This window comes from Talpa occidentalis, unplaced genomic scaffold, assembly GCF_014898055.3.
Source record: "Talpa occidentalis isolate TD23 unplaced genomic scaffold, MPIMG_talOcc4v2.1 talOcc4.15, whole genome shotgun sequence".
Taxonomy (NCBI): domain Eukaryota; kingdom Metazoa; phylum Chordata; class Mammalia; order Eulipotyphla; family Talpidae; genus Talpa; species Talpa occidentalis.
The window spans coordinates 17,718,224-17,745,820 of record NW_023601543.1 but is presented as its reverse complement, the minus strand read 5'-3'; the positions used below and the strand labels follow the sequence as shown (position 1 = coordinate 17,745,820).

General features: G+C 35.3%; 1 protein-coding gene across 3 annotated transcripts in view; it reads right to left on the bottom strand.

Moving 5' to 3' along the window:
* The window catches only part of TENM1 (teneurin transmembrane protein 1), a 734,894-nt gene that overhangs the window by 278,635 nt on the left and 428,662 nt on the right, over positions 1–27,597 (bottom strand). For all 3 annotated transcript variants that reach the window (XM_054695568.1, XM_054695569.1, XM_054695570.1), the window contains one exon: positions 20,630–20,868. In XM_054695568.1, the coding sequence (XP_054551543.1) occupies positions 20,630–20,868 (239 nt within the window). The remainder of the gene's footprint in view (positions 1–20,629; positions 20,869–27,597) is intronic.

The window sequence follows — 27,597 nt, the reverse complement described above, 5'->3', positions numbered from 1 at the left end:
GAGAAAGTAATTTGCCCTGGGGGCACACAGAGACTAACTTCTCTCTTATTCAGGACCAAGAGCATGTGATCCATTTCTTCTATTGATAGTTTGTAGTGAAGCAATTTGGCTGGAATATTGGGGACGATGAGGCCAATACTACAGGTTACATTTTTATGCTAAATAGTTACTTTTGCATAGGGTAAAACTCTGTTCTTTGCCTACAGACTTAATATTTAAACTAACTTCATACATCCATTTCAGGTAAGTGCATGAGAGAACTGGAAGCTCTAGAAAAAACCTCCATCAATTCAAAATAGAGTAGAATGACACTTTTACATGGGCACTTTTATTATTTTGTTAGATTACTGGATCACATGTAACTTAAATCATACAAGGGAGTATGAACAATTGGGACTGCTTCAAACTGAAAACCTTCTGCACATTGAAACTATGATTAAACAAAAAGTCACCCTACCAAATGGGAGAAGATATTTGCATATCATACATCTGACAAGGGGCTCATATCAAAAATCTACAAAGAATTTATGCAATTCAACAAAAAAGGAAACAAACAGCCAAATCCAAAAACTGGGCAGAGGAGCTAAATGGGCATTTCTGCAAAGAAGACCTGCAGATGGCCAACAGGCACGTGAAAAAATGCTTATCACAACCTATTATCAGGAAAATGCAAATCAAAACCACAATGAGCTATCAGCTCATCCCCATGAGAATGGCTGATTGATAGCAAAAAGACCAGAAACAAGTGCTGGCAAGGGTATTCCCACAGTTGGTGGGGATGTAGACTGGTTCAGACACTGTGCAAAGCAGTGTGGAAGTTTCTCAAAAGACTAAAAATGTGTCGGCTATATGACCCAGCAATCCCACGCTTAGGTATCTGGCCAAAGGACACAAAACACTAATTCAAAAGGAAACTTCCACTCCCATGTTTATAGCAGCACAATTTTCAATAGCCAAGATAAGAAAACAACTTAAGTGCCCCCAAACAGATAAGTGGATCAAAGATGGTATATGTACACAATGGAATACTACTCAGTGATCAAAAAAGATAAACTTATGCCATTTGTTGCAACCAGAATGGCAGAAGAAGATAGATAAATATTGGATGGTGTCACTTATATGTGGAATATAGAGAAACCAAAGGGTCAGACAAAGAAAAAAAATTAAAACCAGTATTTGAAAGTTGACCATAGAACTGAGGTAGCCAGAAGGGGAGAGGGAAGAAGGAGGGATGAGAACAGGCTGGGGAGAGCACAATGAAGTATGGTAGAAGATTATGGGTGCTATGGTGATGGGTATGCTAGGGGACTATAACTCAAGGGGGAGATCCTATACTTCCAACAATGTAAACCAATGGTACTACAACAAATAATTTATTAAAAAAATTAAAGACAAAATGGAATAAAGTCAAGTTTTGCTTTAATAAAACGGTAGGCTATGAGTAGTTTACTGAATATTCTAGAATTCTTGAAAATAGAACTAACATTTTTCTTAGTATTTCCTAAAATTTCTTGCCAAGATACTAGACTATGGCAGTCTATCAGCTTTCCCCACTATGGTTTAAAGTTGTAATTTTGATCCTTTTAAATTTACTGTTAAAATCATTAATATCCAAAAATTCTAAATCCATAAATAACATTTTGTTTATAAAAACTATGTTTCTCTTTTTTTCAAATTTTGATATCAAAAGTTTGCAAAGTTTCAGAGAAATGAGCACTCTTGCATACTGCCGGTAGGAATGCAAATTATTGCAAAACGTTTCGCCAAATTGGCAGTACATATCCAAAGTGTTGGAAATGCTTTTTAAACATTTTGGTCCATATTTAGAAATTTAAACTGAGAAAAAGATTTGAATATATCTAAAAATAACGATATTCAACATAATGCATAAAATGGCAAGATACTGAAAAGTACATAAATGTACAAAAATTGTGATTGATTTAATTAATGACTATATACAACAGAGAATGATGCTACCATTAAAAATAATGTAGAAAAAAACAAAGAATAGAGAAAGATGTTCATGTAGCAGTTTTATTATATGAGCTCATTTTTTATAAAAGGCTGTTTAGTGTAATGTCAGGGCATAGGTTCTTTTTTGAAAAGTCAGACAGATCTCAAGAGCGATGGTTCTTACAAAACTAGCTGCGTGGATTGAGGTAAGCTGCTTAACTTCGAGTGTCAGTTTTCTAATGTGTAAATTAGAAATACTCTCTAATTTGAAAGATACTATGACTTTACATAAAGGAGACGGAGCTGAGTTAAAATATAACTTATGTCTATTTCTAGAAAATGTCTACTTTGTCTTTTTTTTACAGTATTACAATAGACTCACAGATTCCTTGCTGCTGTTATTGTTGGTATTCAATGTATAATCCACTATCTTTGTTCTTCTCATGTTCAAATCTGGCCAGTGGGAACCCCTTCAAATTGACTTCTGTGTGGTTTTTACATGACTGAATATTTTCTTGCATTTTTCGACAGGATATTCCAAGTTCACTTTGCATTTTTACTTTCTCTGCCATAGACCTATAACATATTTCCAAGGAGTTTTTAGGAGGAAGTGTATTTAGAAACCAAAGTTTGGACTTATGATCACCAACACTGAAGTGTCATTATTTTGAAGTCCTTTTGGAGAAGAAGACAAAGATATATACACAGAAAATAATTTTCCAATTTTATTACTTCAACTTTGTTAGTGTGTGTGTATACCCACACATATGTGTATATACTATGTGTATGTTTTAAAGAATGAGTTCATATTGAAATTCCTAATTCTAATTCAACACCACAGAGCGCTTCCTCTCCCCTATTCCATGTTTACATCGCTAGGGTTATTAATTTACAAGATACACACAATGGTATAAGAATTACTACATCAATACCACTACTAGAACCAAAGCTACTAAATAAAGTTCAAAGTTTGTTTTTGTCACTAGAGTATGTTTTCCTGAGGGTGTACAGTTATGTATTCAAAAGAGTGAATTTTCCCAAAACATAAAGAACTCTGAAAATTGGAGACAAAGAAAACAAAACATCCAACAGGAGGGCCTCCCCTGGTGGCGCAGGAGGTTGAGCGCAGCACTGTGAAGCTGTCTGCAGCCTCTACAGTGACAGTTTGATCCTGGCAGGCAGGTGACGGTCCCACAAGGCGTGACAGACTTCTCCTGTCTCGCCCGCTGCTCCCCTTAGCAGTGTATTTCGTCAGTCTGGCTGTTCTGTTCCCCGCTCTGTCTCTGGTGAATCATCTCACCCTCCCGGGATCTGGTCTATACCCTGGTTCTTGTATAACTAACTAACTAACTAACTAAATCAATCAATCAATCAATCAATCAATCTTTTTTTTTTAAAGATACTGTTCTTTAAAAAAAACCAAAAACCAAAAAACAACATCCAATAGGAAAATGGACAAATGACATGCACGCAGAGTTCACAAAAAAAAAAAAAATCCTTAAACATATGAAAAGATATTCAACTTCCCTGATAATAAAAGAAATATAAAATAAAATAAAACTACACAGAGATATTCTTTTTAACCTATAGGAGTATAGGGATTCGGCCAGTTCACATGCTGCTGATGGATGTGCAAAATGATACAACCCCCAGGAAGGAAATTCATGCAGAGCAGCCACTCACCACTTCTATAAAACTTTTCTGTTTCAATGGTTATTTCCCCTCATTTTGTATTTTGTATATATTTTCTCCTTTTCCCCTGATTGAAGGTTGTTTGTGATCTGCCTATTTGCTTTAAAACATCACTTTATTTTTCTATTATTTTTTCAATTTCCTACCCCATTAATTTCTGCTTTATCATTCTTATTTCTGTTCTTGTGCTTTTAGTTGATTTACTTGCTTTTAAGCTTTGTTTTCATTCTTTCAATTTTATTGATAGGGAATTTCCTCATATAAGTGGTTTAATTGCATCCCATACCTTTTGCTATATGGTGTGCTCATTATCATTTCTGAGAAATTTTGTAATTTTAAGTTTTATTTATTTCCCCCTTTCAGATGAGGGCTGTTTAAATTTTGAAATGTCTAGGGATTTTCTGCTTTGTAAATTTCCTTTTTTCGTCTTTTTCCCTGGGATCACCTGGCTTGTTTGTTTCTATTGAGGTAACATTGGATTATAATGTTTGTGTTTGTGGGCTTTTTTTAAAGATTTATTTATTTATGCACACAAGAACTGGGGTGTAGGCCAGAGGTGCAGGGGGGAGGGGTCAGGGGATTCACCAGAGACAGAGTTGGGAGCAGAACAGGCGGACCTACTGAAATACACTGCTGAGAGGACCAGCGGGCGAGACTGGAGGGGTCTGCTGTGCCATGGGTGCTGCAAATAGCTGGTGATAGCTTGATAGTGCTGTCTTTAACCCCTGGAACACCAGGGAGGCCTGAAATGCTTGTGTTTTAGAAGTATAAGCTCTCCCCTTCAGGTGTTATTACCACATCATATCCACCCCGAGCTGTAAATTTTCTTATTAATTTCTAGTGTCATTTCATGATGCTGTGGGAATGATGTTTGGATTATTGCTACTTTATGAATATCACTGATATTCCTGTTGTGGTCTAATATATCACCAAATTTTGTGAACGTCCCATAAGCACTTGAAAAGCAGGTATATTCTCTATCAGGGTATTAACTTTAATACAAAATCAAAGGATGTATCTTAGTGATTTTGCTTTTTCAGATCTTCTGTAGGTCAAGTTTCTGTTCATGTGACTTGCTTTGAACTGTGAGTTGTGGGTTGAAATTTCCTATGAGTAGTAGTTTTGTTTATTTTTCCTTGCATTTCTAGTAGCTTCTGCTTTATATAGGCACTTGGTTGTTGGGTTATTTGTGCATAGCTTTTTTTTTAAGTAACTTTTTTGTTGTGTTTAATGTTTTTTGGCCTGAGATCTACTTTGCCTGATGTGAAGATTATAAGGCTTGTGGTCTTACTGCTTCCATTTGCCTGGTAAGCCCTTTGTTTAGCCTTTAATTCTTAGTTATTCCTGAGTCATATATTTTAGGTATGTTTCTTGTAAACAGCAAAGAATTAGGTTTTACTTTGTGAATTATTTTGAAAAATATTTTTCCTGGATATGTTAAAACCCATTTATATGTATTAATGCAACATATGTTTGGTCTCAACTTTTTAATGTTATTTTATGTTTATAATAGTTGTTAATTTTATTATGTTCTTTATGTAGTTTGCTTTCTTTGGTTATTATAATTTTGTTTTGGCACTTAAAGTTTGTGTTTTTGGCTCCTTTATTCCTTTACTTTTATGAAGCTCTTAGTGCCCCTTTTTCTTGACTTCATTTATTTGCTTTTTCAGCTTGAAATTGTATTCTTTGACCTTCCTGATCCAAAAATCCAAAAAACAAAATAAATGCAGACTCAATCTAAGATATATTATAATTTAACTTTTAAAAACTAATGATAAGTAAGGGATACTAAAAGTGTCCAGAGGGAAAAAGAATTTTATATACAGGAACCTCTACAAAATTATCTGCAGATTTATCAATGGAAAACTTTCAGGCCAGAAGGGAATGGAATGATAAAGTCCTGAAAGAAAAGGATATCCAATGAAGAATAATTTTATCCTTCTAGATTATCATTCAGAATGGAAGGAGAGATTAAGAGCTTTACAGACAAACAAAAATTAAAAGAATTCATCGCCACTAAACTGGCCTTGCAAGAAATACTATCGGGACTCATAAAATTAAAAAGAAATTCTGCCTAGCAGAAGTAAGGCACCAAAAATATACAATATGGGGAAGGAAGAGCGTAAAATATGCACCATCAGAACAACTTTGAGATCAATCTGTTCAATAGGTGACACGTATAGAATCATTTGTATCAGCCTCAGGATAGCTTAAGAACAAAATTCCCTCAAAGAAAAAAGAAATTAGAAAGGGAACTTAAATATACACAAAAGGAAGATTTTAAATCAGAAGAGAAGAAAATAAGAAAAAAAGAGAAGTGCAAAGACAACAATAAAAAACACCCCAAAATTCCAAATAAATAAATGTCAATAAATATTTATATTCCAGTAATTACCTAAAATGTAAATGGCTTGAACTCAGCAATTCAAACATACAGAGTGGTTGAATGAATCAGAAAACAAAATCTAACTTTTCTATTGGAAACATGCACTCTAAGGATAAATACAGGCTTAAAGTGTAAGACTAGAAGGCAATCCTACAAGCAAATGATAATTAAGAAAGGAAGTTACATAAGATAAATTTTCAGTTAAAAAAAGGTAATGAGATACAAATATGGACATTATATAATGATTATAGACTTTAAAGAAGACCTAACACTTGAAACAAATGATGAAGCCTGAAAATACAGAAAGTAACCACTAATAAAAATAAGGAGTGACACTGACAAAAACACAATAACAGTACAGGATTTTTACACCCCATTTACAACTATGGACAGATCAACAAGACAGTGAATACAATAAAAAATAGCTTTAAATGACAAGTTATACATGGGGCTAATACACATTTATAGGACATTCTACCTAGATGTAGCAGAAATTACATTTTTCTCAAGTGCACCTGGAATATTCTCAAGGATAGACCATATGTTGGGACACAAATTGAGTGTTAATAAACTAACAAAGGTTGAACTCATACCAAGTATTTTTTTTTTCTGATCATAACACTAGAAATCAACCACCAAAAAAACCTGGAAAAACCTAAAATACATGGAGATTAAACAACATGCTTCTCAAATATCACAGGTCAATGAGGAAACTAAAGCAGAAATTTAAAAATACCTGGAGACTTTGAAAATGAAGATAAAAGTTATGAGAACCCATGGGATGCAGTAAAAGCAGTACTAAGAAGGAAGTTGATTGTAATACAGGTATACATTAAGAAACAAGAAATCTTAAACAAACAATTGGACCTTTGTTGGAATACTTCTTGGTTTTTGGATCAGGATGTTTATTTTCTTTCCCAAGTTAGGAAGATTCTTGGTTATTATTTCTCAAATAAAGTTCCTACTGCTTTCTCCAGATTATCTCCTTCAGGGACCTCTATAAAGAGACTATTATTTCTCTTGATATTTTCCCATAATGTTCTTAAACTATTTTCATATTTTTAATACTCCTTTATTTTCCTTCCATTTCTCTCCTTTTATATTTCATCTTCACTATTCTAGTGTCCATCATCATTGCATCTCAAGATATTTTCAAATCTTTTCTGTCTTGGTCACCATTTAAGATGGTTTTGTCTGTCTCTTGAATGTGTTTCCTGAATTCAGTTAACTGTCATTGTACATTCTCCTTTTGCATATTTCTTTTCTGATTTTTAAAATTCATCATGTGAATCTTTATTCATATCTTCAAATGTTTGTTTAAAGATTTAATTAAAGTTAAGAAGGTGTGCTGCAGTTTTCTTCTGCTTTAGAGTAGTTATTTGGAGGGGTTTCCATTCGCTGAAATAATTTATGGTTATTTTCTGTTTTCTTCCTATAAAGCTTTGTATAGATGTCATCTGTTTTTTTATGTTCTGAAACTTTTATTTTCCTGGATCAACAGTAAGAGTAGTATGCTGGTACGTCTGGAGTTTGGGTCATTATTTAGGTTATTGGGTTTCTTGTTCTTATTAAAGTGTAATTTTAAAAATCAATGATGCTTTTTGGATAGGGGATTTGGTATATCTCTTAATTTTGTGATTCAATTTTACTTCTATTAGTTCCTGAAATTCTCTCTTGTGTCCTTTAATGTCACCATCAGGCCTCTGAGGGTACTCTGAATCAATGCCCCCCTTACCTTCAGTTGTGCCTATCAAGACTACCAATTCCAGTTCTGAGTGGTTTGAGCACATTCCTTTCAATTTTCAGTAGCTGGTGATCTCAATTTTAGAATATGCATTTCCAAAGCAAGCACAAGCTAGTGGTCTCAAATGCTATATTTGACATCTGTTCTCAGTAACTGTCCACCAAGGGTAGGGCATATTTTTAATGGAAGTTTTGTTTTAACAGTTCGGCAATTACTAGGTCTCAGCTCTCATATCTTCTTTTCTATTTGGTCCTTGGCTCTTGGCTCCAGCATAGGCTACACACAGTTAGTTCTGCCTGATTTGGATATTTATTTCTCTACTTACATGGAATCGACATGTGTAGAATTCTCTGTCTTCTAGTTATGATACTGCAATGTATTGTGTGTGATTTTATTTGCTCTCCTTATTGGTTTTGAATTTCGTTTTGGAGGATGATGTAGAAAGATTTGAATTTAAGGGGCCAATAGGAAGTCTGAACCTTATTATCAACTTACCTATTTTTATACTATAATTCATATGCAAACACAAACACTTGAACATTCCGTACCTAGTATCCACAGGCTATTTGTTTCAGATGAGTCTTATGATGAGGGCTGTGTTATAATTTTACTTGTCCAGTGTTCTTTTATGTTCAATTTCGTAAATCTGTGAGATAGTTGGTAATGGTTAAAGTCACCATTTGTAACTCTGAACAAGGCCCCATTTACAAAGAGGGTGATTGTGTTGTGTTTTCAGGTGTTTTCCTGCCCTTTTCTTAATTCCTTCTCCTAAACTTCTAATGATTGGAAATTCACAATCTTTGGATAAAAGTAGTGACAGCGAATATATTTCACTCCTGAGTAAACTATTTGCAGAATCAAGACTCTGTAGGAAAGAATGTTTGCTGCTTTTGATTACTTATATCCTCCATGGGTCTGGAACAGGGAGGTGATGACATTAATGCACAAGAATTTGGCATTTTTGCTTATGACTTTGTTTTCTGTTAAAATGCAAATAATATTAGGGAGGCATAATACATTTTCTTTGACCCAGCCATTTTGTATTTCAATGTGAGTTATCTTTTTCCATGGGTTGTAAGCTTGAATGGCTATCCAAAAGGAAGGCAGATAACATGAAAGAATGAAGAGGGTGAAATGGACACTCTGATGGACTAGAGAGTATTCACAGACCTTTTGGGAACAGACCCTTCTTAGCTGTGGTAAATGCTTGTCATATTATTCTAGTCACTCAAAACATTAAAAAGGCACCTGGCATATACATATTCAATAAGCATGTGTGCAAATGGGTGAACGCAGGTCTAGGTACGACTGATCTTTCTATGTCAAGAGAGACTAGAAATTTTACAAAAATCAGAGATGTTAGGTAAAATCTTTAGACTTAAGCTTTTAAATTAGTTGACAGCATTTAACAAATTGTATGTGTGCTAAGCAAAACCTGGTTAGTTCTTAAAATTCATCTCTGAGTGGAAGGCAGGACTCGGAAAGGGGAAAAAAGTGAGATTGAGTCTGTGGGCTTCGGTAATGAAATATAGCAGAGCTGAAAGGTTGAAATAGTGACTGAGTCCATTAACAAAAATATTACTGACTGAGATTGTAATTTAAATATTTTTATTTCTTAGATGACTGGATCAAGAAGATGTGGTACATATATACCATGGAATATTACTCAGCATTCAAAAAAGATAAACACATGCAATTTGCAGCAACATGGATGGCGCTGGAAGGGATCATGCTCAGCAAAATAAGCCAGAAAGAAAAAGAAAAATACCGGATGGTCTCACTCATCGCAGGAATCTAGAAAACTTAAATAAGGGACCAGGAAAATGAATAACTATAAGAAAGTGAAAATCAAAATCAACAAAAAACTGTGAACCAGAGACACTTTTTGGGGGGTGGGGCGGGAGGGGAGGGATTGGGGTCAAAATGGGGGGTTGCAATTGTATGGGGAATATAAAAATAAAATTTATTATTAAAAAATAAATAAAATAGTGCTCGCTTCGGCAGCACATATACTAAAAAAAAATAAATAAAATAAATATTTTTATTTCTTTCACCTTACTCAAATCACAAAAAGCACTATAAATTTCCTTAATAGTAGGACCACATTCTTTAGTTTGCTATGTACTCTAATAATATATTTTGTTTAAGGATAAAATATATACTTATCATGCAGCACCATAAATTCCTCATTTTATAATTTTTGAATGCATTTACTAATGACTGCCCATTGACCTTAGTATTTTTAAATTTAGCTTTTTTCCCCTTCTGTTGACACACTTGTCTCTACGTTTAATATTTAACTCGAAAGACTAGACTGATTATCTAGCACAAAGAGTTATACCAACTAATCCAGGGGAAGGATTTGGTCAGGGAAACCAAACAGAAACATACAGCAGACAGGAACAAAAATCCAAAGACACTAATGGTTTGTTTGGGTTTTGTTCAGTCTTGGAACAGGCTGTGTTTTAGGTATGACAAAGAAGGAACTATTTGTACCATCTGGCTTTCAAGTACTCCCACAGCCTCCTATGTTGGTAAATCCTAACTAGTGCTATCACTGCAATATTCTATATGATAATCCTTGAGAATGTGCTGTGATAGCACAGAGCATGTGCAAAACTTTAACACATTTTCCCACATTTATATTCTTAAAAATTTCCACCCTCCAAAAACCAAGTAGTTGAACTACATTCAAAAAACATCTGACCCTTTAATCACTTATGGACTGACTGAGGATAATTCTACCACCAAGGGGAAAAATATTAGAAAACCTTTTGATTCTCTGCTAGGTAGTGGGGACACTACTAAATAAACTGTTAGCTTTGGATAATTTGGATTCATCAGGATTCTCTGTCTGGAGATCTAACAAAACCACTCCATTTAAAAAATCGTTGCTTTCTTTCAAAGCAAAATTGCTTTCTTTCAAAGAGCAATACTTGCTCTTAATTTGCTGATAATTGCCATATCTATTTTTTATACATTGTGCAACTAGTATTAGCTTGGGTGCTTGTTATTGGTAAAATCCAAAATCTGATATCTACCTTCTCTGAAATTATTTTCATTTAATTCTATGATTTTATTAGTTAACTCTGCAAAGTATTTGGAGATATGAGATGCATTAAACATTATGAGGTATTGTTATTTGCCATATTTAACATCTATCTTTGATCAAAATTAAAGTTCAAGATCAAAGGGAATCTAGGTTCTTCAGTGAAAAAGTAAAAAACTGTATTAAGATTTAAATAAGGTAGTCTACAACATGGAGCTAGTTGATTTGGTGAAACTTATGAATACCAAAAATGTAAATATTGCCTCTCTGTACCAAGTGGTAGAATAGCAGAGATTGTCTATTGTCAAATTCATACTTGTATTCATTTTTGATCAGAGCCACAGGTAGTTTATCTGAATGTTCAACAGCCCCTATGTTCTATGTGCATATACTACCCTTTGGCTTCTGATCACTTGATAAGGACACAAAATTCACTTTATGAAAGAAATGAAATGGAATTAAGAGTTTTTTTTCTTCCTGTTAAGGATTTCCTATTGCCATTTTCAATCTGAAAATCAGACATTTGTGAGTGGAGCCTTTAGAAACTTTTATGGTAAGCAATTAATCTCGGGGTTAACTACACCATGTTATGTAAGGTCTACATTAAATAGATTGGCAATGCTATGAGGAACTGATCAGCAGAAAATAACAGTGGATCATCTTGATCCCTCTTCATTTGTTCATTTTTACTCCATAGGGATCAACAGGATCCCACAGGAGCCAAAGGAAGGCGTTCTTGAAAATCCATACTGGTCTTGTCAGTCTACCTAGGAAGGAAGACTGCCTTGTGGGATTATATTTGATACCAAACCATGAATGTAGCCTTTCCTGAGCAAATGATTCATCTGGAAGGAGTTCTTCATTCCTTAATTAGGTCCAAATATAAAGGAGAATCACATTTTTGTACACTTAGCCTGAAATTTAAAATTTTGATATACTACCCTCTGATCATCTCATCCTAGCTATTTAGCTAATGCATAATCATAACTCTCCTAACATATCATCAACATTCTTAGATACTTGCATCTGCCTCCCATGCCATTAACTTTCTTCCCCCTATTTTCTTTCCCTACTAACTTTGATCTTTTGATGATAACTTTGAAAACGTTGTAATAAAAAACTATACTTATCCCTTTTGTCTTCTTGGGGCATTTGTCCTGCAAGACTCCACTTTGATACAAATAATAAACAGTACTTATTTCATTAATTGCTCTTCTTGAAACACTCTATGTATTTGTTCTCCCTAACTCAGTTCTTTACAAAAATTTTACTCACAGAACTTATTTATGATTTTAGAAATTACTGAGGACACCAAAGTCTTCCTACATTTTGTTGATGTAGCTTATATCTATATCTAATTAAAATTAATAATGATGACTTTTATAAGTATTTTTTAATTTATTGAATAACAGCTAACCATTACATTTTAGCTTAAGTAACAGGTATTTGACGAATAATTACATTATACAAACCAAAAAAATTGCTGAGAAGAGTAGCATTGCTTTACACCTCTGAAAATTGTGTTACTGTCTGGCTTAATAGAAGACAGCTGGATTCTCATGTCTGCTTTTGCATGCAATCTACTGTAATAGCACTTATTATGTAGTCTCTGGAAAACATAAGTACATACTCATGAGACAATTATAGTGAGACAGATAAAAAAGCATCTCTGTGGTATTATGAAAATAGTTTTACTTTGTGGACTCTCTGACAGGTCATGGGTCCCTAGTTGTCCCCAGACCAAATATTAAGAACAACTCAGTATTCTATCGCCACCATCTAGAGGTTTTCTTCTACCCTTTCTTGATGTTCCTTAGTATGCTTAGCAGACTGTCCTCAACCTTCTTGAATATTAGTATGTATGGCCCAGAGTTCTAATCTTCAATCTCTTCCTCTTTCTAAACCCATGATTTTGGTGTTCTTAAAGGTAGGTATATTTAATAATATACAAGATATTTTGACCTGTGTGCTTACTTTCACCTTTAAACCTTTTCCATCTATATTCTATTTTGGCTAACAACATCACCAACTGTCCAGTCCATAAGCCAGACAACAGCTCTTCTATCTCCTGCCATGTCTTATCAGTCACTAAGTCAAGTATGCATTATCATATGAACACTTCTTGAATCCATCTTCTACTTCTCCATTCCCGGAAGTTTATTCTCACACTATCACTCACCTGGATTACTATTACAGTCTCCTAATTTGTCTTCACAACTTGGATTTTACAACCCCCTATCATCCTGCCTCCCAATTCCATCTTACCTACTGCCATTAAAGTCATTATTCTGAATGTAAATCTGAACAAATAAATATCTTGCCCTAGTGAAAAAACAAAAAAATTCCCCCATTTGCTGGTGGAATAAATTTGGGGCTCCTTACTATGGCTTATAATGCTTTTCATGACCTGCACCTGCTTACAAGCTTCATTTCCTGCCATGCTCCCATAGCCTCCATTTTTGCTTCTTCAGGTTTTCCAATATATTTGTATTGAATAAAACATATTATGCATTTACATCTCTCTGTAAAAGGAATATTTATAAAGCCCAAATGAATGTATCTCCACCCTGCAAGATAACACCTCCTAGTTTTGACTGTGATGAATCAGATATTTTATTAGTGATACTGGCCCCCCAACTCTGACGGTTACATATGAAGATTCAGTCACATTCTGAAGTTTTAAATGGGTTAACTTGCCATCTGTTTCAAAGACATTGCTCTAATTTAGTCTTATGCAATGTGAGGCTAAAAATAATAATATGACATATCTATGTATATAGTATATGTACAGATATATATAAAATTTGGATGGGGATGAACTAATTTAAACAATAGTGAAATGTCTCCTTTATGTAAGAGAATTCATAATATTTACTTAGAAATAAGAGATTTCTTAAGAGATTTTTTTCTGAATTTGCAAGATTTGATTTTTGCTGTTCTAAAATGTCTTAAGCATGAAAAACTCCGAAACTCCTAACATGTTGTCCAGTTCTCTTTTATTGTGTCTTCCAGTGTATGTTTATCTATTTCATAAAGTCATATTTTTATTTCCCTACTTGGGCTAATAAAGTGCTGTATTGGGACATACTTAGAGGGGATGCCTCTCCTTGAGACAACAAAGTAATCCTAGGTTGCAAGACATATACTTAGTATCCACTACTCATTGCTCAAGAAATTATCTTTCTTATTCTATATCTTAAATCCACAGCAGGCCAGAGTTCCAAGAAAGAAACATGTACAGTGTTTACCTTTCATTAAAATGTCTTCATTCTTAGAAATATGTACTAACTATGGTTTTGCAAATTAGTTGTATGTGAGACAGGTTCTTCCTGTTATTTTAGTATGTTTAATATGGATTAAATTTATACTTTATGACAGGTAACAGGGCCACTTAACATAGTGGGGATAAAAGTTATGGAACATATTACACCAAAAGGTGGTGCAGGATGAAAATATAAATCTTTTTTAAATAAGAGTTCTGATAAATGCATGGAGGGCAGATTTATAATTAGTCTGAACTTATTATCACCATTTCTCAGGTCCCTGTTCAGAGAGAGAGCCAGAAAGCTGGTAGATTCATTGGTAGGAGGCAAAGTGTAAGTTAACGTAAAACCTGCCATCATTATCATGAATGGGCCCACAACAGTGAAATGAAAGCAGTAGAAAGTATTAAACATGACATAAAAGGAACTGATAATGGTCTATAAGACAAATTAAAATCATTTTAGCATTTTATGTTGATTCATTTCTTGAATATTATAAGCTATAATGCATTTTAATGAAAACGTGTTTCAACTCAGATCTGGCCTCCAGATAGAGATACAAAACCATCTGAAAGGTGAAAACACTAAGGAAAAGGGAATTTAGTAAAATGAAGGCAAGGTTACAGATATTTTAGACCAGGCAGAAAGAAACAACAAACCCACTGGTGGACATTTGTGAAATATATGTTGAAGCTCTGAAAAATTGTTTTTGATGACTTGAGAAGAAGGGAAACAAAGTTGTTAAGATAAATTACATGCTCATTATACTCAGCTCAAATTAATAATCCTGCTCCACTAATAATAATAATCAATTTTTATTTAGATCTGCTAAGCAATGTTCTAAGTGTTTTAAGCGATTCATTTCATTTCATTAAAAAGAAAACCCATGAAGAAGGCATCATCAACATTCCCATAATAGAGATAAAGAAATTGAGGCACAGGAACATTAATGAGATAGACGGGCTTAGGTAAGCATGTTTCTCTGACATTTGTTAAGCTTTTTGTGAGGGGGCACTGAATATTTAGATTTAATAGGGCCTCCCGGGTGGTGCAGCGGTTGAGCGCTGGGTTGCTCAGCTGCCCGCAGCCTCTGCAGCACCAGTTCGATCCCCGGCTGCTCCCCGGCCACCGGAGGAGGGTCCCACATGGCGCGCAGACCACCCGCTGCTCCCCTCAGCAGTGTACTTCGGTCCTTCTGCCTGCTCTACTCCCCACTCTGGCTCTGGTGAATTCTCTCACCCTCCCGTGCTTCTGACTGTACCCAGTGCTTGCATTAAATAAATAAATAAATCTTAAAAAAAAAAATAGTAGGGGGAAAAGTTTCATTTCTATCCTCTCCATTAAAAAAAAAAACACAAAGATTCTTGAATTTTTGAAAATAAAAATTTGCCGAGTTCTATTTTATTTCTTGCCTTTATTGTGAGATAGTTGCACTTTCTTTGTAAGACAGGAACATGAACATACTACACTTCTCTTGTGCTATCATTTTCAGCACTCTCTAACTCCACTAAAATAACAGCCTAGACAATTTGGACTAGTATAAGGAAGTAGAAGAAAGCACTAAAATCAGTGTTACTCAATTCTGGTGCAGAGAACAAGGTGAAGAATGCACTCTGCCCTCTTGAATAGTTTCATCCCTAAACTTTTCATCAAAGCATTGGGCACAATACTTTTACCTCTCCTAATTCTATACTGATAATATCTGCTCTGGCCAATTTTCTGTACTGTATCATAGCAAGGAGATTTATCGACTGAAATGATTTCATCTGTAGAGTTTGAAGACTACCTGCATACCCTGAAGGTGGTATGAATCACTAACAATTTCACAGCAAATGACAAGGAACATCGATGTCATTAACTGATGATACTGGATTTGAGAACCAGAAATTCCTACTCCCCAACTCATTCAATGCAACATCCCATTTGACCCCAGGCACAATGTATTCTTGTGAGTATCTATTGCCTATGAGTTTCTATTGCCTCTTATACAAACTGCTGACTGTGGGAAAACTTGATCAAAACATCAAAGATTACCAGAGAAGCCGTGTTTGTGCCCTTCACAACCATTGATGAAGTACCTTAACCTCGCCTTCTCTTGATGCCTTGCATATGGTCATCCGTCTTCCTGACTACTACTTCATATGGCTTATTTGTAAATTCAAGCAAATGTGCTTCTGACTGGCACTGATACATCACAGATGCCAGAATATCAGAGAGGATGAAGCATAAGGACATATTTTTTGATTCAGATGGAAAATATTACAGATTTATGGGAAAAAGATGACAATAGCCATTCTATGATATCTTCATATAATCAGTATCTTTCCATGCCTCCCTTCACCAAATTTTATGACCTCAAAACTTATTCCAAGGAATTATTCTCTTGCTGACCCAAAAGGTATAGTGTGTAGGTGTGGGGATGGGGCTGGTTGTCTGAACAACCTGGTCTGGCTTTTCACGTGCTGGATTTCCACTGCCTTCCAATGACCACTTACAGAGCCATAATGCACAGAACATCTATTGATGTCCCAATGATATTGATGTGATTTCCCCTAGTGGATTGAGGGCAGCACAGCATACAGCCATTAGTATCTAAAGGTTATGTATAATGGATAATAGAGGAAAATGAAATAGCAGAAAGGAATTTGCACGGGAAACAGAAGCAATAAATAGTTTCAGTGAAAGATTTTACTTGGGTTATACAGCAACGGCAAAGGGGGATTGAAAAAAAAAAAAACGACGATTCTTACAGACTCAGCAAGAGTTGAGAGTGAAATGGTTTCATATTTTGAAATACAATACTTTTTTATTTCAACCACAGAAAGCCATTTAAAAATCATCTTGTATATTACAGTTCTTATGTGACATCTTTCACCTGAATGCTTATTTATGAATTCTTACTCTACCCTCCTGAGGTGGTCAGCAATATGGCACAGATGGGGAAAATCAAGGAAAAGATTTCAAGTGATTTATCCAAAGTCACATAATGTTCAGTTCATGACAGAACTAACATCTCCTCATTTTGAACCCCTTCAACCTATGGTACCAGCATTTAGCCTGATGTTTGAAAATCACACAGTAAACAATTTCAATATATATCTCTTACCAATCAACAAATCGTCATTGCACTCACTATTGCAGTGGATGACATGGTAAATCTAATCTAATTTGCAATTTATTAAGAAAAAATGTGTGGAGTTATTTTTGTAGAGCAAGAAGGAAATGAGCTACAAAGTTTACTGAGAGCTAGAGGGTAGCAAGGTATGGTGCTTAAGAGCATGTGCTGGAGTCTGGCTGTTCTGGCTCAGAGCTAAGGATCCCCACTTCCAAGAGATGTGGTATCTTAGCTCAATGCAACCTCTGTCCTCTGCTGCTGTGAGTAAGTTTCCTCATTTAGAAAATATATTTCACATCAAGAGCTACCCATAAGGGTTGCTGTGAGATTTAAAAGAGCCAAACAAGTAAAGTGTTAAGCATAATTCAGTTTTCTCAACAAACTTTTACCAACAGGGCTGCTATGTACTAGCCACAGTTCCTGGTGCTATAATAAACCATGGACAAGATGGGTAATTCTGAGAATGAGTGAATTTTAATAGTGAATAATAAAAATAGCTATGGTATTTAATAATATGTAACACTTACGGTATACTTACTATGTGTTAGGTACTATTTCAAATTCTTTTGTTATATTAACTCATTTAATTCTCATAACAACCCTATGTTGTAGGTCCTGCTTTAGAACCACTTTACAGATGAAGGAATAGAGGCCTCAAGCAACAGGAATATGAAAAAAATATTCAACATCAGTTATTATCAGGGAAATGCAAATCAAAACCACAGTGAGATACCATCTCACACCTGTGAGAATGGTCCATACTACAAAAACTAGAAACAACAAATGCTGGCGAGGATGTGGAAAAAAAGGAACTCTTCTACACTGCTGGTGGAAGTGCAAACTGGTTCAGCCACTATGGAAAGCTGTCTGGAGGTTCCTCAAAACACTGAAAATGGATCTACCATGTGATCTAGTGATTCCACTCCTAGGTACCTACCCAAAAAACACAAAACACTAATTCAAAAGGAAATATGCACTCCTATGTTTATTGCAGTACTATTTACAATAACCAAGATATGGAAACAACCCAAAAGCCCTAAAACAGATGAATGGATCAAGATGTGGTGTATACTTCTATTGCATGAACAAAAGAAATAAACTTATACCATTTGTGGCAACATGGATGGAGCTGGAAGAGATTATGCTCAGTGAAATAAGTCAGAAGAAGAAAGATAAATTATCAGATTGTTTCACTTAAAAAATCATTACGATTTACTATCAAGTAAGGGTGATTTTAAACCAAACAAAGTGTCAGGAAAAAGACAAAACTTGCAAGTTGACCATAGATCTGAGGCATACAGTAAGGGAAGGGGAGGGAGGGGGGCCAAAACAGGAGAGGGAAGAGCACAAGGGACTATGGTGCTGTATCATGGCTGCTATGGTGGTGGGAGAGCTACGGGGACTACACCTGAGGGGAGAAATCAAATACTGTACAAAATTGAACAATGATGTAAGGAAAATAAATTTAATAAAAAATATATATTGCTTCTGATCATAAGATTGGCAATTATATTTCTATTCTTGAAAGAACTAAAATAAAAAATAAAGGAACAGAGGAAAACTGTATCAAAAAAAAAAATGGAAGCCTTAAAAGGTTAAATAACTTACCAAAGGTAACAAGCCTAATAAGTGACAGAGATCTAAAAATCCATGCTCATAATTGTTACATTGCCTCAATGTTGTGTTAAATTTATGTTATTGTTTACCCTATAAAAAGACAATCCTTGAAATGACTGAAATATTCTAATTTCACTTATGAAATTATTAATAACCCAATTAAAGAATTCCCAGAGTATATGATACAATTTTTGGTACAAGAATGGGAAAAATAATAAACTTAAATAAAAGCAGAGGCTTCAACATAGCATACATCTGTTAATAAAGAGCTTGCTATTACCTGCATTTGTTTATACCAGGGGTTAAATCTTGGCTCTAAAAAATCATTTCTCTATATGGTGAAAGTTAGTAGATTATAATCCATACAATAGTTTGTCTCATGTTTGAACAAGAACATGTTAAAGGACCTTTCATGTATTCAAACTTCTCAAATTACTCCTTGTTTTGATGATTCCATATTAAAATCATGTTTAATTACGGTACTTTTTCATCCCTACTTCTATTGCTTCAGCATTATTTCTCATTACAGATTACTACAAATCAAATAAATATAAAGGTTGGGTTATCCTGAATGTTGGAGACAAAATACTTTTTTGTATTATACAGTAATATTATCCATATTTAATAAAAGCAGTGTTCAAATATATTCAGACTACATGATAAAATATGAGATAATCATGAACATCAATTCAGGTTATGATCTTCTACTGTTGACATTATCAGTGATTTCCCTACAAAATATATATATTTATTTACTAACCATCATCTGTTCTGTAACTCCTATATAGTTATGTAAACTTTCTTATCACATTTCAAATAAATCAGAATCATTCAAATTTATGTCATTATTTATGAGAAAGCTCAAATCCCTTTTTTTTCCAAATCCCTTTTTATCTACTTTTCAGAATATTATTCATTCTACCTTAGTGGGTAATTCTGCTTCAATTAGGAAATCAGTTTAAACCTAAAAGAAGCTACTAGTAATATACCTGGATAGAACTTTTTTCCACTATGATATTCTATCCATTCTAGGAATACTGCTTCCACAAAATTCATGTTTCTTAAGTTAATTTACATTTTAGACTGCAGAGCCACTCAAGCAAGGAAATTAATGTTCAGTCAAAATAAAATGCCATCCAGAAAAATCAATACAATTTGCTATCAAGTAAGGGTGATTTTAATCAGGGTGACTCAAGAACAACAATATTTTTTGTAAGTTGCGTGAGTGCCTCACTACTATTTCTCCTTTACATTCCCAAACATAGTAACTATGTGATTTTGCATCCAGTTACCTAATGCAAAAAATAACGCATTTTTAAAAAAATCCCAGTGTAAAATTTTGAATTCTCTGAAAGAAATTATTGTGCTGGATTTTCTGATAGCTTCCAAATAACTACTACTTTAATGAAATAGCAACCTGAAAATTCAGTAGCAGTTTTACTGTTTAACTATAATTTAAGAAGCTATTGTAGATTAGTACTTATGAATTCTAATGAGAAAACCATAACAACCTTTTAATTGAAGGGAAAATGGTTAACTACAGTAATTGCAATCAATAAGACTGTGTTAGTAGTATAAATATTTCTTCTCAAAGAGCATTTCTTCCTCTCCTCAGTGGTATTTAAGGTTAGGAGGTGAAAAATCAAAAAACTCCAAAAGCAAAACAAAAACTAATTAGAAATCCATTTGTTATGTGTAACAACCAAGCCTTGGTTCAATTTTGCAGGTTCCAGGGTTGAGAAAGAACTTGCCCACTCCGTCCACAAACAGAACAAGACTGTGATTAAGGTATGGAAAGAAAAGGCCTTACCAATCACGTAGGCTAGTAACAAAGCCAAAGTCACGGTGATTGCTGTGGCACTCAAAGCTGTACACTTCCAATTGCAGCACCTGTAAGGTTTGTTAAAGGTAAAGGCAGGTCTGGAAAAGGTGCTTCGAGGAAGTGGCCTGGGTGGGGGTGAGTACACCGTATTGGAGGTCAGAGGGTAGTTCTGACTGGCTGCACTGAAGATAGCGGAGGAGCCAGATCCATGTTTGAACAGGAAATGCCTAGGAAAAGGAAACAGAAGTTTGGACTATAATAAAGCCAGTTGCAACAGAAATACCAACTCCACTAATTTCAAGCAATTATGCTAAGACAAACCCCAGGGAAACTAGAAGGGACTCAAAAAATTTTTCACACACCTAAGGGTTAACTCCAAATTGAGCAGGGTGGTCTCCCTCTTCCTTCCTCATTTAGACCTTTCTGGGGGAAAAAAAGAATCTCTTTCCTGATTGGCTAGGTAGTGAATTTCTCAAACTCTGAGCATTAGCATCCCATATTTGGTGTTAGTAAATAAAACATGTCTTTTCATTACATAAACTCAAGAGTTGATTCAAAAACAGGCATTCTGGTCATTTGAACAGCCTGGAGACCAGTGCTTTATTCAGAGACTAGTTTTCACAGGTATATTTTCACTCGCTATCTTATAAAAATTGTCAAACATACAAAAGTTAAAGATTTTATGAAAAACATACGTACCCAGCAACTAAACTCGACAGTTAACATTTGACAATACTCACTTTATCAAATATCTATTCTCTCCATTCCTGTCTTCATCCACTAGTCTATCTTAGTTTTCAAGCATTTCAAAGTTATATACATCGGGGCCTCCCTGCTGGTGCAAGGGGTTAAGCACAGCACTATGAAGCTATCCAAAGCCTCTATAGCATGAGTTTGATCCCTGGCCAGCCAGGGAGCTACCCACATGGTGCAGCAGACCTCTCCCATCTCGCCCACTGCTCCCCTCAGCAGTGTATTCCAGTCAATCTGCCTGTTCTGTTCCCCACTCTGTCTCTGGTGAATCCTCTCACCCCCTCCACACCTCTGGCCTGTACCCCAGTTCTTGTATGCATAAATAAATAAATCTTTTAAAAAGTTACATATATCAATAATTGCCCTTCACATATATTTCAATTTGCGTATTATTACCTAAAGTTCAATTACTTTTTCTACAGATTTTTATGTCAAATTTATACACAATGAAATGCACAAATTAGAAGCAAACCTTTGCTGAGATTTGACAAATGCAATCACTTGTGCAACCCAAACCCCTCACAAGATACAGAATATTCCCATCACCCCAGGAAGTTCCCACCTTCATTCTCAAGCAAATCCCTATTAACCTATTACCCATACATTAGTTTTGCCTGTTCTGGAACTTCATGCTGCTTGAATTGCAACGGGATGATTATTGACTGCTCGTGACTACTGTAATGTGGATATTTCATAAACAGCAGAGATTTATTCACATGGAAGGAGTTGCCAAAAACAAACAAATGGAAGTATGTTTTCTGTGCATATGCTTCACACTTACTGAGTGCTAAGTGCCATGTGTTGTGCTCAATACTCATTTTCTCAGTTAGTCTTCGCTCATATGAAGTAGGTTATATTATTTATGCTCACTGTGCATTTAAAGGAATGCAGACCTTAAAAGTTTAAATAAAGCACCTAATTCATGTACAAGTCAGTGCAGAGACAGAATCAGAACCCAGGTTATTCAGGCTCCAAAATCTTGAATCTACTACTCTACTGGGCATCCTGAGGCAGGGCAATGCATGGTTAAACAAAAAATACCGATGCTACCTTTCCATGTACTGCAACACAACCCCCTTAGCTAAGCAAAGTGCCAACATCACCTTGCACATGTCACATATACTCAAATGCATACATCATTAAGATGACTTAAAGAATGATTTCCTGCTAATGTTTTTAAAAAACAGAAGCCTATGTATAAAGAAAAAAGGGAACTCTAAGCCAATTAACAAAAAAAATTCACATTGAAGTATTTGGCTTTGGTATTATGAGGGTAACGGCTACTTAAAAGGCTGGGTTGCTGAGGGAGGTGTAGATTCACAAGATTTTTCTGGAGAGTAATTTAGCATTATATCACAAAAGACTTTAAATATGCATATTCTTTGGTCCAGTAATTATGACTATAGGAATTTATCCAGAGAAAACAATGCGTATGATAATGTATATATGTACTTATTCACCGCAGTATTATTTATAATAGCAAAAAGTAAATACCTAAATGTTCAGTAATAGGTAATTGGTTAAGTGAATTTTTTACAAAAACAGTAGTATACTATATAACCAATAGATATTGTGTTGTCAAAAAGTATCTATGCACTGGGTCTCCCTGGTGGTGCAAGGGTTAAACACAGTGCTATTATCGCAGGCCACTGCAGCAGGAGTTTGATCTCTGCCTGCCAGGAGGAACCCACATGCACAGCAGACCTCTCCCATCTCGCCCGCTGGCCCCCTCAGTAGTGTATTTCAATAGATCTGCCTGTTCTGCTCCCAACTCTCTGGTGAATCCTCTCACCTCCCACACCTCTGCCTTACACCCCAATTCTTGTATGCATAAATGAATAAATCTTTAATAAAAAGTATCTATGCACTGGGAAAAGTGTTTACAGATATCACCATGTGAATGAAGATACGTTTCAAAATAATATGTGCAATATGATACAATTTTTAAAATTTATATATATATATAAAATATGCTCATGGACACTAGGGGTATTTTTTAATGCTTTACCTTGACTTTGTATTGACTTTTCAGCTAGTATCAAAAAGATTAGGGGTGTAGTGAACAGACAATAGCACACTGGCCAACAATACCACATGAAGAGTTTGTTATATTTATGTGAGCACCTAGAAAGACCAGGCAACAGAGTGGGGACTTTATATACACAATATTTTGATCCTTATTTCTCTGTGAGGTTAATGCTATTATTCTAATTTTACAGACAATGAAACAGAGACCAAAAAACATTTATTAGGAGTAATGATAGTAGTAGTTACCATAATAATGATCACAAGACATCATATTCATTAAATGCTTACTTGTGCCAGGCATTATTCTAAACACTTCCCAAAGTATTATATCATTTAATCTTCACAACAACCCCATTACAGCAAATATCTATATTTATAGATGAGAAAATTGATGCATGGAGAGGTTAATTAACTTTTTCATGGTCCCACAGAAATTGGTGAAAATGAGTTTCAAATCCAAACAGTCTGTCTTCTGGGCCATTGATCTTAACCACCATACTAGAGTATACTAAACTAGGGTTATGGACCTTGGAATGGGGGCCAATGACAATGATATGAGAATGGTGGTTAAAAAAATCACAGTTAGAAGTACTCTCACAAAATATTCAGTAGCGCAAGACCCTCATTTTGCAGTTAGGGAAACTGAGGCCCAGAAAATGGAAGTGGGTTACCTAAAAGCAACATAGGTAGTTGATAGATGAACGAACTTGGGATGGGGATTTCCAAAGTTAGTATTGTCATTGCCCTGTGCTATCTACTAACCATAGTCTTCACTAGATTAGCACCAGGTTCTGCTCTTCCGGGTTAACTGACCTGGGCTGAACAAATTTTATCTGCTCAAAGATCACCTAAACTATTTTGGATGAATGCTGAATCATTACAAAGAAACTAGCCTTTAGCTGTTAGGAAGCTAAACGAATTATTGTTGCCTCTAAAGGCAGTTCTAATTTATTCCCAGAATGGAGAAACAGTATATAGTAGAAATAAGAATAAATACATTTTTGTGAAAAAGTAACTCACAGCATTATGCACTTTCCATTCGATTGCACTTCCTCTGTGGGCCCTGAAATAATCTCCTCTGTGGTATAAGGAGGTGAATGTCTTCTTCAGTGTCTGGTTAGCTCCCCCAGCCTGTTTTGCCCTTTGGCCACCTAATTTACTAGTGAGCAAGAACTGCAGTGCTTTACAGACAGCCTCCCCATCTCCCCACCACTGCCCTGTGGTTAGTCTGAATGTGACAAAATGTCACTTACATATAACTGATTCTATACAGCAACACTCTAATATGTTCCTATGGGATAAAAAAAAAAAAAGAAACCTAGCAGTATGGGGCTCTTTTATTCAGTGTTTGGAGATAAAATCTTCAATCCTTTGCATATTTATGAAAGAGGACAATTGGATTTTGAGACAATGTAAGTGGCCCAATATGTTGGATATTGATTTGGTTTGGTATATCATTAAGAAGTAGAAGAAAGACAAAGAAAGACAGAGAATTGTTGGCTATTATGACGGCAATTACAAGCAATAATCAATATCCCTGAGCACTGTAATTTCATCCTGATATACACCAAAGGATTTCCAAATGCAGTTTCATAAGTAAAATATTACAGCATAATGAATAAATTCAACAGTCGCAGCAGAGCAACATTTAAACTAATTCATATTTGAGTGGAATCCAAATCACAGTCCTCAGTGAGGGTAGATAATAAAATGAGTTTATATGCTAAGGTTCCTGTTTTCTTATTAACAAGCTCAGATTAAGATTCTGTGCTGAAAGTAATCTATACTTCGATGTGCACTATGAAAAACAGCGATGTAAATGCTCTGTATTGTCACAGGCTTTGCAGTCCATTGTTGGAAAGTGAAACTACTGTCTAAATGTGTTTTCATAGTCCCTGAAAAAAAGTAGGAGCATAAAGACAAATGCGCAATGCTAGACTTCAGCTATGTGCTCATAAAATCAGATCATCTGTCTAAGCACATTGCTTTTCCCTCGGGACCTGAGGATATACTAAAATGTTGCTATCAATTTCATACAACTGGGTTTTTTTCCACAGAGCAAATGATAAAAATGCAGTTCAAGAGTTTATGTGTAAGTAGTACTCTCCTTTGCATCTGTTTTAATATTCGAGTTCAAATTTAAAAAGGAAAAGCAAGATATTGCCAAAAGGAAATGGGCATAGAAGGAAATTGAAAAAAAAAAAAATCTCCAAGACTGATGAGCCCCAGTGGTGGTAAATGGGAATATAATAAATGTTCCTGTAAGGATTTTAAAATCATCTATAAAAAGGGGGGAAATGTACTCTCTCTTTTTAAACCCCTCATACTACATAATGCTGAGGGTATCTGTAAGCACTAAATAACGTGATTTAATGTGGCACTTAAAATTCTATAGGAAATAGACAGAAATCTACAGCTTTCTAAGATGCATAAATAACCTATGATTTTTTTTTCATTTACATCTTGTAAACATACTTATGAAACAAATCTCTAAACCCGTATTCCCTTAGCTGTAAGCATTTGACTCCTTGTTATACCCAAAGGAAGGAGTTTAACTTATTTCTAGTTAGAAGGTGAGGTTGATTTAAAAATAAAAATAATAAAGAAGACTACAAAGAAAGGGCTTTGACTGAAGTTAATAAAGTCAAATCATATTCTCGAGGAGAGTGGAATGTAGGTGTTTATTTTTTTGCAAAAAATAATAAATGAATTTCTTATTTTGATGAAAAAGGCAAACTGTATAATTTACCATCTTAACCACTTGTAAGTATACAGTTCAGTACTGTTATGCATAGTCACAATGTTGTGAAAAAATTCTCCAGAACTTTTTCAGCTTGCAAATCTGAAACTCTAGATCCATTAAACAACACCCCTTTCTCTCCTCTCCCCAGTGTTTGGCAACAGTTGCACCATTCTATAATCCCACCAAGGGCACATAAGGGTTCCAATTTCTCGACATCATCACTAACACTGGCTAGTGTCTATCTTATTGATATTTTCCATCCTAATGAATGTGAGGTGACATCTCATTCCAGTTCTGATTTGCATTTCTCTGATAAGTGAGGCTGAACACCTTTTCACATGTTTGTTGATCTTTTATGTCTACTTTGGAGAAATGAGTATTCATAGGTATCCAAAAATGTGAAAAATTACCATGCTAGGTAAGTCAGATTTTCTTCTTGAACAAGACTACCTGTGCTGTTTTACAAAAATGAGTTATTATGGAAACAACGAAAGTGCCCCAGAACAGATTAGTGAATCAAGAAGATGTGATTTAATAAACACAATACTCAGCGATCAAAAAAGATAAATCATGTCATTTGTGGCAACATGGATAGATCTAGAAGGGATAATACCACATGAAATAAGTCAGGAAGGTGAGTACCAACTGGTGTTACTAATATGTGGAATATAATAACTAAACTAATATCCAGATAAAGACAAGCTTAAAAACTAACACTTGGTAGTGATGGGGGAGGGGTGGAAACACAATAGTCTATGGTGATGGATTATGGGTGAATTAGTGGTGGCTATACTACAGTGGTAATACTTTATGGGGGTATTCCAATATTGTCTCCATTAAAGAATAAATATACTTTGTTTTTTTTGAGTCTCATCAGCTCTTTGTAGAATTTTGTGATCAATCCTTAAAAAAAAACTAGCAACAACAAATGTTGGTGAGGATGTGGAGAAAAAGGAACTCTCCTGCACTGCTGGTGGGAGTGCAAAATGGTCCAACCACTATGGAAAGCTGTGTGGAGATTCCTCAACCTACTAAAGATAGAGATTCCATATAATCCAGCAATTCCACTCCTAGGTATTTACACAAGTGACACAGAAACATTAATTCCAAAGGGCACCTGCACCCCTATGTTTATAGCAGCACTGTTTACAATAGCTAAGCTTTGGAAACAACCCAAATGCCCAAAAATAGATGACTGGATCAAGAAGATGTGGTACATACTGGATCAAGAAGATGTTGCACAGGGCCTCCCCGGTGGCGCAGCGGTTGAGCGCTGGGTTGCGAAGCTGCCTGCAGCCTCTGCAGCCGGTTCAATCCCCGGCTGCTCCCCGGCCACCGGAGGAGGGTCCCACATGGCGCGCAGACCTCTCCTGCCGCCCACTGCTCCCCTCAGCAGTGTCCTTCGGTCCTTCTGCCTGCTCTGCTCCCCGCT